Source organism: Triticum urartu, chromosome 7A (assembly GCF_056163025.1).
Source record: "Triticum urartu cultivar PI428250 chromosome 7A, HENAU_Tu73, whole genome shotgun sequence".
NCBI lineage: Eukaryota > Viridiplantae > Streptophyta > Magnoliopsida > Poales > Poaceae > Triticum > Triticum urartu.
The window spans coordinates 693,515,845-693,527,905 of NC_141879.1; the positions used below are offsets into that span (position 1 = coordinate 693,515,845).

Sequence of the window (12,061 nt, forward strand, 5' to 3'; positions counted from 1 at the left end):
CTCAACGACACCGATGGTATGGAAGGAGAGGGTGAAGAAGCTGGCTACGGTGACCTAATGCCGGTGCAAGAAGAAGAACATGAGGACGGCTCCGGTGACCCAATGCCGGTGCAAGAAGGAGACCGTGATGACGGCTCTGGTGACCGAACCGAGTCCGGCCAGGTATATATATTAGTTAAGCCTGTGCTGACTAGCTGATTGATGCATTCATTGTTTTGGTATGTACACATATTAATTAAGTCTTTGTTCTTTTTTCTAGCCCTCCGGATCGAGCACAACTTCGGTAAAGAGACGAGGCCCGAAGAAAAAGTTGAGCTCGGATGAAAGGTTTGAGATCATAGCAATCGCGCCCGACGACCAACAGATTGAACCCATCCAAACAAAGAATGCATTTGTTGCTCAGTGCGGGGTTCTGGTTAGGGACAAGATCCCGGTAAGCATCCAGCAATGGTTTAAGCTGGCTACAGAAGACCCTGAGGTGTCTTATGTCAATGATATGCAGAAATATGATCTTTGGACTGAGCTGAAGTCAAATTTCACCCTACCACCAGAGGATAATCCAGAGAACCCAGTTAAAGAGAAATTAATCAAGTCTTTTCCTCTTAAGAGGATGGCAGAACTATTCAGGAGGTGGAAGAAAGAGCTGAATATGTTTGTCGAAAATGATGAGACACAAGAATTCAAGGGAAGATATGAGAAGATCAGAGATCACTGGCCCGCATTTGTGGCCCACAAGACATCGGAAAAGAGTAAGAAGATGTCGGCGACAAACAAGCAAAATGCTGCGAAGAAGAAGCATCACCATCGCACGGGGTCAGGTGGCTACCTCGTAGCCCGGCCTATGTGGGCCAAGACTGAGAATGATCTGGTTGATAAAGGGATCGAACCATAGACAATTAACTGGCCAGACCGTTGCCGGACTTGGTTCTTCGGGGCTGGCGGAACCTTGGACCCTGTAACAGGGAAGTGCATTTGGACGAACGATCAAATGGACATACCAGTCAGGAAGCTTAAGCAGTATATCGAAGCAGCGCAGTAAGGGACGTTCTTTCCAGACAGAGAGAACGACGAGCTCACAATGGCCCTCGGGAATCCTGAGCACCCTGGATGGACACGAGGCACGCCAGGCTCCATTCCGTGGAAGGTTGGGTTTCCGGACGCAGGCGGTTACAAATCCCATGAGAGGAGGAAAAAAGTGCAGCAGACCCAAATGCAGGCGCTGCAAGCAAGGGTAGATGCGATAGAGGAACGAGAAGCAAATCGCAGCAAACGTACTGCCGAAGCTTCCCCCGAAGCTACCCCGCCATCTCAGCGCAGAAGCAGCATGGCTTCCACCGAGCTGCTTCAGCCGGAGCATGCCTTCACGGCTCCTGCCAGCTATCCCGTGGATGCTATCACGGAGTCTCAAAATTGCCACCTTATGACGCAATGGATGAATTTGAAGGTCAAGGCGGCTGTTGGCTCTGTTTATCCTACTGAACCCGGCGCAACTTTTCACTGCCGGCTGATTCCAGAAGGATATGCTAGGGTGATGGTGGGTGAAATAACGGAGGGATTTGAGGACCTCCAGCTTGACCACCCTACCGGTGAAGGGGAGACTAGGCTGGGGTCTGCTCTGAAGACTCCATGCCTATGGCGGAAGGAGCTCATCAACCTTCCGAACTGGACGCCTCTTCCACTGCCTCGTCCTCCGGCGAGTCAGGACACTCCGCCTCCTCCTCCGACGAGTGACGATCAGGGCACTCGACCGGCTCCTTCTCCAGCGTGTGGCAGCACTCCGCCTCCTTCTCCGCCTGCGCCGACGCACCCGAGCAGCCAGCCTCCTCCTTCTCCGCCTCGTCAGCAAGGGCGGAAGAGACCTGCCGCTGCTCCGGCTGCTCCGGCGCGTCGTAGTCCTTCTCCTCCGCCTCGTAAGCAAGTAAAGAAGACAACCGCTCCGTCTGCTCGGTCGGCGTCTAGCAGTACAACCAGAGGCGGGAGGACATACAGATTCGGTCCTTCTCTGAAGACTCCAGAGAAGTTACCATACGAGAGGACCCCGGAGGAGAACGCCGAGATCGCACGAACCAAAGTGGATGACTGGTTTCAGGGATTGAAAGCAAAGAGACATCCACTTTCGGAGGAGAAGGTAGATCCGGTGAAAGCGAAGCGCACTCTGGCTGCCCTGACAAAACCACCAGAGTCTTCGCTGAAAGGAAACTATGAGTGCATTATTGGAAAGGAATTTGCCGATGCGGAGTGGTCGGGAAGTACTGTCAGTGATCAAAGGCTGAAAGAACGACGAGCTGGGAAACAAATTGCCCAGCTCGGCGAACAAGCGAAGCAATCGTGCCCCCTGCTCAAGGTGCCTAGCCACAACGTCGCTAATGATCCGAGGATGGTGCCCGGTTATAGCAATCTTGCAGATTACCTGCCCGACAATGTACATTATGAACCCATGGACGTGCAGATACAAAGATACGAGTATGGGAAGCCTCTCGTCAAAGATGAAAGATCTCTATCAATGATGATGCGAAGATTGCATGATTGGTACTTGAAAATCTGCAGAGACTCTGGGGGAGGAGTACTTTGTATGTGAAAGTTAAAAAGGAGCATGACCTCGTTGGAATTGAACTGTTGCCTGTTCCATTTGAGGAGTTCTATCAGTTTTTCAATCAATTGGCCCTCGATAAAACAACGGTCGCCTGCTACTGTCTGTAAGTAGTACTACTTCTGTCATTAAGTTTCTCTATATAGCTCAGCTCTTTCATTGCATGTATTTATAATCATCCTCACTATATTATGCAGATTGAAGATCGCCGAATTGAAGAAAAGACAAGTCGGTGATATTGGGTTCATTAACACATATCTCATAGATGCAACTCAGGTTAAATTTCATGCCGCAGCTACCGAGGCCAACTTGCTACGACCGTTCGTAATAAATGAAAACAAAGATATAATACTCTTTCCTTACAACTTCAAGTGAGTGTTACTATCTTGTGCGTATTCGGTTTCCCTTATATATTAGTCAAGGTTATAGTAATGTAATTGATGAGTTATGCATGCGTGTGCAGTTTCCACTATATTCTCCTAGAGATTAAGCTTGAGCAGGGACTAGTAACCGTCTTAGACTCAAGACGAAAAGATCCCCAGGACTATGCAGACATGACTCAAATACTCCAGAAGTAAGTTAAATCGATCATTATCCACCATATCAGCAACTTTGTTCATTTCCTGATATATCAAGTAATTGTTTTCTTTGTCCGGCAGGGTTTGGAGAAAATTCACCAGAAAAGCTCCGGGGCTGCCGAAGGAGCTGCAATTTAGACACCCGAAAGTAAGTACTATAGTAGCATGTTCCGCGCGTCTACTAGTCATCCAAGCGCTAGTTTCATCAATACCATTTGGCATTCTTGCTTATCAGTTTGATTGACCTCTATTTCTTGTAAAGTGGTTGTGGCAGGAATAAGGGAATGATTTCTGTGGATACTACGTTTGCGAGTCCATCCGCCACACGACCTGTGAGCGGGGCTACACTGACGAACAATATGAAGTACGTAAATAACAACATTCACAATTTTATTTTATTACCATCATTTGTGTTGAGTTTCATTCATTCATATATATATGTATTGACCTCCTTCTTTAAATTAGATGTTTCGGAAGCGGGATGAACTCCTAGCACCAGCTCGCATGCGAGCAATTCAAGAGGAATTGGTGGCATTCTTTCTTGACCACGTGATCCCTGAAGACGGAGAATTCTATGTGGACCCTGAGTCCGTATGATTATATTTGTAAGAGATAATTATTGTATATATGTAGCCGGTAGTGTCGAATAGATATACGAGAACTTGTTGTTCGACCAACCTCCTGGAGAAGGAGAGGTGGTCGATATCACTTTTCTCTGTATGCATATATGTTCATGACGATCTTCTGTTTCCTTCGTTTGCTTACTAGCTAGCTAGCGTGTCTAGTCCTCTCTATACGTATGTATAGTACGTAGCGTCGACCAAGCACGGACATAAGAGAGGACACTTCTCTCTATTAATTATAGCTAGCTAACACAATATATGAAACAACTAAATTAACCCCCCAAAACCCCCAAACCCCCCCCCTTTCAAAAAAAAAAACAAAAACCCCAGCCACAGAAATGCTGACGCGTGGATGCCTATTGGTCCCGGTTGTGCCACCAACCGGGACCAAAGGGTCTCCTGCCTGGGCTCCGCGCACAGGCCACGTGGAGGCCCATCTGTCCTGGTTCTAGATTGAACCGGGACTAAAGGGACAGGGCATTAGTACCGACCCTTTAGTACCGGTTCCAGAACCGGGACAAAAGGCCCTTACTAACCGGGACAACAGGCCCTTTTTCTACCAGTGTGGATTCTTCATGAAGTAGTCTTGCATCAACATCTCGTTCCCGAGATGGCGATTTTGCGGAATGCAAAGACGGCCGACGGTCGATCCTCGCCGCCTCTTTCGGTTCTGATCTTCGTGCTTCTTCACGGCAAGGGCCATCACCAACGCCTGCTACACATAGTTTGCACGCAGCGTCTCAACATCCGAGTCGTCTGAATCGGACGAATCGTCGACAAAAAACTTCTCGCAGGTCAACCAACTATGCATAGCGCTCGGCAAAAGCACAAGTAAACACTCACCGGCTACTCGTGGGCGGTGGCTCCCCGGCGATTCGGCGGGTGGGCGATCTCGGGCGGCGACGGCGACTAGGAGCAGCTCGAGGGCGGTCGATCCCCGGCGGCGATGACGACTAGGGGCGGCTCGTGTCGCCGAATCCGGGGGGCGGTGTAGCGTATCGATGGTAGAGGGTGGGGGCGCCCCCGCGGCGCGATTCCGCCCGCATATTTGGCCGGAATCGCCAGCGGTGGACGGGCGGAACCAATGGTGGGCGGCGGCGTAAGGAGGTGGCGAAAGGGCGCGGGCTGAAATGTCCCTCCTGCCAACCGCTTTCCTGGGATACGAGGCACCGTAGGAGCGAGGCGAAAACCTGCGTATTCGCGGGATGGGGCCGAGATTTTACCGCGCCCCTCAAAAATATTTATGGGTCGGACGCGTTTCCGAGGTCTGGTCGGGCAGCTTTTTCCACGCCGACCCGCATTTTGACGGCTATTTTACAGGTCGTGGCTTTTTACGGGGTCTGCTAGAGATGCTCTAACCACGAGCAGCTAACTAATGACCGGCAGAAAACATAACTGATGCAGCGGTAACCATCAAACTACAGCAGTGCGCAGGCTATGACCGAACAAACTGCATGATTTAGCGCCCACTAGGAGGGGGAAAATCCACTGAGTTATTATGCAAATAAATTAAACAGCCATCTATTGCATTAAGATTAATCAGCAGAATTTCATGTGCAAGAACGTATAGAACAATTAACAACAAATCTGCACGTACTAGTATTGGATAAATTCTGCAATTTGCCCATGTACAGCGCAGCCACGTCCGATCTAATTAGTGGCAGTTACAGAAGGTGAAGCCGAATCCCTAACAAGCTAGCTAATTAGCTTTCATAAGCCGCCGCCCATACTCGCCCAAAAAATGTATCGAGCGTGGCGGCAATTACGGGAGTGAGCCCGAGGTGCGGGAAAGAAGCTGATGCGCGCGATCTGCGCTACTGGGTCTCCATTAAGATACATGAACCTGAAAGAAAACTCTATTAAGATATTTAATAGGTTCATGTATTGCTGTGTGCTCATTGTGTTTGTATCTTTTTGATGTTCGCTTTGCCGAAAAATTGAATTCGTATGTCAAACGATGAACTGAGACTCGACAAAATCTCAATCCGTTGTGACTTAGACAGATCCTTAATAAATACAAGAACTTAATTCAAAGTTCTAGACACCATATTCTCCAAACCTCTTGACATAGGGAACATGAATCTTCAAAACAGGCACCATCGTCCTGTCGCCAAACAAGAGGTTGACCTCCTATATGGACCAGCTCTGTCGGGGGCTCTATTCGTGCACTTGTACAATGGCCTAGGGGCACTGTTTGCCCGCCGAAGCTCTTAGGGTGTTAATGTCTGCATAATCTGGACAAGCTTAATGAGGCATTGCCTCTAAATCAACTGAGTGTCAAAGGACAATCCATTTCAAAGCGTTGAAATTTCTTTTACTTTTGAGTGAATTGTTCCATGCTTTTGTTAAAGTTGTGATCCGCGCGGCGGTAAATCCTGTTTATATTGATTTGATCGATGGATCCTCGTTGATGAATTAGAGTCCTTGTTTTGCATCTACTTCAATTTTTTGTTCCAAAAGACGAGGAGCTCTAGAACCATTGGCAATGTTCTACTCAAGAACAGTGGGATCGGCGACATTTTTTGTGGTGTTTTGGTTCGTTCATTGGCTCAATTTAGACACGTGAACAGTGCCAGTTCCATAGGCCGATTTGGGAAGCCAATGCCCCCCATTGTAGGATAGGTTGGCGTCATCTTCAACAGGCTTAACTGATGATGCTGGCAACCTGTTGTACACCCAAGAGACTAAAACTATGGATCACCTTCTAGCACAGTGTACTCTGGTGCGCTGGGTTTGCTTCAAGGTTGGTGCCAAACTATTATATGGTGTAATTCGCCTGCGACCAAAGGCTACTAAGTCAGTGCTTGGTGCAGTTAGAGTGAAATACAACGTTACTTAGAAATGAAACCAAAACCCTTAGCACTCTTATGTCGTCTATAGGTTCTTTGTGAGATTAGTTCCTATACGATGTGTGTGCGCATGCGCCCAGTCTAGCAGATCTTGTTTCGACCTTCTCTGTCTCTATCTCTATCTTGTCTATCTCTTCTCTACTACTTAAAAAGAATGTAAGGCTCGATGTTTTACTTTTCTTCTCACCACCCTTTCGTCCAAGCTTTCCTGCAATCACCTTAATTTACTTACCTTCGAAAGTAATTTCACATTAACTTACTTACCAAGCTTCTTGTCGAAATATAAGGTAAATCACAAGCAAGATTTGGTAACCATTTATTTACACAATCAAATTAATATGGGCAGAATATTTATATCTCTTTGCAACGCACGAGCATTGTCCTAGTCTAATGAAAAGAGTGTTATTTCTTATGCGTTTGTGGGAAAAGAATCACATCAATATCAGCTGTTGTTGAAAGCATCCTGTAGAACATCCATCAGTAGGTCAAAATCTCTACTACTTAAAAAGAATGTAAGATATGATGTTTCACTTTTCTTCTCACCACGATTTCATCCAACCTTCCCTGCAATCACCTTAATTTACTTACCCTCGAAAGGAATTTCATTTTAACTTACCTGCCAAACTTCTTGTCGAAATATAAGCTAAATCATAAGCAAGATTTGGTGACCATTTATTTACACAATCACATAAATATGGGCAGAATATTTATATCTCTTTGCAACGCACGAGCATTGTCCTAGTCTAACGAAAAATGCGTCATTTCTTACGCGTTTGTGGGAAAAGAATCACATCAATATCAGCTGTTGTTGAAAGCATTCTGTAGAACATCCATCACTAGGTCAAAAAGGAGTGGGAAACAACAACTATATATTATTTGTTAACCAATGAGTTGCTTTGATTAGTTAATCCAGCCCAAAGACAAAGCTGGTTGCCAAGTTGCATTTCATATTGTCTGTTGCTGTTTGGGCCACTCAATCCTCCATTTACTACAATTGTCAATCGCATCATCTAACGCTCTAAGTTAAACAATTTTAACTGAGAGATGAACTCTCCTCGTGCATAAAGACCGTTGCAATGCAAAACTGTTCTCACTCACGTAATCATCGGTTCGATAGGACTTAACTAATGATGCTAGCAACCTGATCTGTGCCCAAGAGATCAAAACTAAAGATCGTCTTATAATGGCACACTCAATTCTCAACATTCTTATTGTGCCTAGATCATATCGATGCTGAACTTTCTCAATGATTATTCATCAACCTGTAGATATAGAAATGAAACCTAAATGTTGCAAAGTTATCATATCGTTTGGCCTTGTGGCTTTATCAATTTAAAGTGGGGCGAAAGCTTACTTCGAGAGGAAAAATGAAGGCAAAACCCTCCCATGCTCTTATGTTGTGAATGGGTTCTGCGCGAGATTACTTCCAGTATGTGTGCGTATGTGCCAGGTTTACGAGTCCTTTGTTCCGCTGGTTCTGGAACCATCCTATAGAACATCAACCACTGGGTCAAAGCGTGGCCGCCAAGTAACATTTCATATTGTCTGGTGCTGCTCAATGAAACCTAAATGTTGTGGAAGTCAACATATCATTGGGCCTTTTGGCTTTATCAATTTAAAGTGGGGCGAAAGCCTATTTCAGAACAGAAGTGAAACTAAAACCGTTCATGCTCGTATGTTGTCAATGGGTTCCGCGCGAAGATTACTTCCTATATGTGTGTGTATGTGCCAGGTTTGTGAGTCACTTGTTTCGATTTCTCTATTTGTATCTTCTCTACTACTTAAAAAGAATATTAGGTTCCCGTTTCACATTTCTTCCATCACTCTTTCGTCCAACCTTCCCCGTACAATAATCATCATCTTAATTTACTCACCTTCTGAACCAATTTCACTTTAATTAAATTACCAAACTTCTGATCAAAATATAAAGTAAATCACAGGCAGAATTTGATAAACATTTGTTTACACAATCGCATACTATGGGCAGGTAAATCACTTCTAACAAAATATAAGGTAAATCATGGACAAAATTTGATGAACTTATTTACACAATCATATATTATGGGCAGGTAAATCAAAAGCTAACATACTAAAATAGTTATATCACGTTGCAACGCACGGGCATTACTCTATCTAATGAAAAAGGCGTGCTTTCAGGCACGTTTATGGAAAAAGAATCAAATCACTATCCGCTGGTTTTGGAACCATCCTATAGAACATCAACCACTGGGTCAAAGCGTGGCCGCCAAGTAGCATTTCATGTTGTCTGGTGCTGCTTGGACTACTCGCAGTCCTCACATCATCTCACTGTCATCCAAGCAATTTTAACCGAGACGAGGAACTTTCCTCGTGCGTAAACTGACATTGTTGCTCCGAACCAACGTCTGATGCTTGGCAGCCACGCTTAACCTATTATCACCACCACTGAAAATTTTATAATCTATGCAAACATAGTAATTTGCTACGCAGCTTCCACAGAGTCCACAACACTTCCCCATAAATACCTAACATGTCCCCTGCTTCCTCGCAATCCTAAGTTCCTAACTACTTCTGCTCCTGCGTCCAGCCTCAGCTGAAGCTGACAAGAATGGAGATGCCGAGCGTAGACGAGCAGCCCCTGCTCGTGGAGCGGGACGACAATGCGGCGGCACGGGAGGCGAAGCGACTGCTGCGGCTGGCGGGGCCGCTGGTGGCAAGCGGCATCCTCCGGTGCGCGCTGCAGCTGGTGTCCGTGATGTTTGTCGGCCACCTTGGCGAGCTGCCCCTCGCCGGCGCTTCGCTCGCCACCTCCCTCGCCAACGTCACCGGCTTCAGCCTGCTAGCCGGCATGGCGAGCGCGCTGGACACGCTGTGCGGGCAGGCGTTCGGCGCGCGGCAGTACCACCTCCTCGGCGTCTACAAGCAGCGGGCGATGCTGGTGCTCACGCTCGCCTGCGTCCCCATCGCCCTCGTCTGGGCCAACACCGCCCGGTTCCTCCTGCTCCTCGGCCAGGACCCGGCCATCGCCGCCGAGGCCGGCGCCTACGCGCGGTGGCTCATCCCGGCCCTCGTCCCCTACGTCCCTCTCACGTGCCACATCCGGTTCCTGCAGACACAGAGCATCGTCCTTCCGGTCATGGCCAGCTCCACCGTGACGTCGCTGAGCCACGTCGCCGTGTGCTGGGTGCTGGTGCACAAGGCGGGCATGGGCAGCAAAGGCGCGGCGCTGGCCACCGCAGTTTCCTACTCCACAAACCTGGCTATACTGTCCCTGTACACGAGGCTGTCCGGCGCCTGCAAGAGGACGTGGACTGGGTTCTCCATGCAGGCATTCAAGGAGCTGCGCCAGTTTGCGGATCTCTCTGTCCCGTCGGCCATGATGGTTTGGTGAGAAAAAATATATCCTCAACGAGTCTTTCTGATCTAGGTTTTCCATTCATGCATTTCTGATTTCACTAATGACATACTACTTGTTCTTAAAATTTGCAGCTTGGAATGGTGGTCGTTTGAATTGCTTGTGCTGCTCTCTGGTCTTCTGCCTAATCCTAAGCTTGAGACCTCAGTACTGTCAATATGGTAATCTCAACTCCAAAGACAACCTTTTGCATTTACCATAATTTCCCAAAAAAGCCCTTTCTGCATTCTGAGCTGTGATTATTGAATTCCACAGTCTTAACACCGGTGCTCTCATGTTCATGGTGCCATCTGGTCTCTGCACAGCCATAAGGTACAGTGCACTTCACAAACAAAATGTAGCTATATATGCTCAGTAGTCTCACTGATTTTACTGCATATACACTTTATTCAGTACACGCGTTTCCAATGAACTTGGTGCCGGTAGGCCTCACGCAGCGAAGCTGGCAACTAGACTGGTCGTATGCATGGCCCTGTTTGCCGGCTCAGTAATCTCCATCACAATGATTTCTCTACGCAAATTTTGGGGCTACATGTACAGCAACGAGGAAGAAGTCGTGACATACATTGCCAGGATGATACCTGTCCTCGCCATATCTTTCTTCATAGATGGAATCCACACATCTCTTTCAGGTACATATATGAAATTCCCCACAATGTCACAGATTTACAACAATATCAAACATAGTGACATGATCTTTGTCTGAACATCACATACAGGTGTGCTCTATGGATGTGGTGAGCAGAAGATTGGTGCGCGTGTCAACCTCGCCGCGTTCTACTTGGCAGGCATCCCTTTGGCCGTGTTGCTTGCATTCGTCTTGCATTTGAACGGGATGGTATGTACTATGTCAGCACGAACTTTACAGCTCACTCACCACATGATGCCTTTTTTTAAAGAGACCAAAAATTTTGCGCTTCCATAGGGTCTTTGGCTCGGCATCGTCTGTGGTAGTCTCACCAAACTTGTGTTGCTCATGTGGATCGTTCTTTCGATAAACTGGGAGAAGGAGGTAAGCTCAAGATCTTGCAATTTGTGTATCACCGTAAATTTTCCTTTGCACAACAATGTTTGATTCCTCTTATTGTTCTTTTATTTGAATCAGGCAATTAAAGCAAAAGACATGGTGTTAGGATCTTCTCTTCCGGCTGCATGAAGATAATACCCTATGGCGGGAACATCGCATTTTGTGATGCGGTCAAACATGCAAGCGAATGGAAACAAATCGATATACATAGCTATGCCATTTTGCTTCGAGAAGCATGGAGAAAATGTAGATATTGGGGACTAATTTTATAATGTAACCAACATTGTTTGACGTTGTCTATTCTTTCTTTCTCTTTTTTGAGCGAGTGATATTTTCAATTTTTTTGTAAGCAATCATTTATTCCTATGAATATTTCTATGGTTCTTATATATTTAGTAGATATTATTTGCGTCGAATACATATTTAGTAGTTAGAGGTGTAGAATGTTTGTGTGCGCACTCATCTTATTGGGCTGGCCCATTAAAGCGGTTATCAGAACCTCCTATGTGGTTTTTGCTTTTCGACGGCTGCAAATAGAAATGGCGTAGGCATCTTGATCAACAAGAGCCTTGGAGTGGTAGACATCAAGAGATGGGCGGACCGGATTATCCTGGTCAAGCTGGTAGTTGGGGACTTAGTTCTCAATGTTATCAGCGTGTATGCCCCGCAAGTAGGCCACAACGAGAACATCAAGAGGGAGTTCTGGGAAGGCCTGGTAGACATAGTTAGGAGTGTACCGATTGGCGAGAAGCTCTTCATTGGAGGAGACCTCTATGGCCATGTGGGAACATCTAACACAGGTTTTGAAGGGGCGCATGGGGGCGTTGGCTATGGCATCAGGAATCAAGAAGGAGAAGATGTATTAAGCTTTACTCTAGCCTACGACATGATTGTAGCTAACACCCTCTTTAGAAAGAGAGAATCACATCTGGTAACTTCTAGTAGTGGCCAACACTCTAGCCAGATTGATTTCATCCTATCGAGAAGAGAAGATAGGCGT

At 46.7% G+C, this 12,061-nt stretch overlaps 1 protein-coding gene across 2 annotated transcripts; it reads left to right on the plus strand.

Moving 5' to 3' along the window:
* Positions 1 to 9,185: 9,185 nt before the first annotated feature.
* On the plus strand, positions 9,186 to 11,430 carry LOC125522755 (protein DETOXIFICATION 16-like). 2 transcript variants are annotated; one of them, XM_048687788.2, is made up of 7 exons: positions 9,186 to 10,006; positions 10,109 to 10,195; positions 10,290 to 10,346; positions 10,428 to 10,666; positions 10,754 to 10,872; positions 10,960 to 11,046; positions 11,140 to 11,430. In XM_048687788.2, the coding sequence occupies exons 1-7, from the start codon at positions 9,228 to 9,230 to the stop codon at positions 11,188 to 11,190; spliced, it is 1,419 nt and encodes a 472-aa protein (XP_048543745.2). In that variant the 5' UTR covers positions 9,186 to 9,227; the 3' UTR covers positions 11,191 to 11,430. The 2 variants fall into 2 exon arrangements, with proteins under 2 accessions (XP_048543745.2, XP_087394274.1); XM_087538148.1 differs by having other exon boundaries at positions 10,461 to 10,666.
* The last annotated feature ends 631 nt before the right edge of the window (positions 11,431 to 12,061 follow it).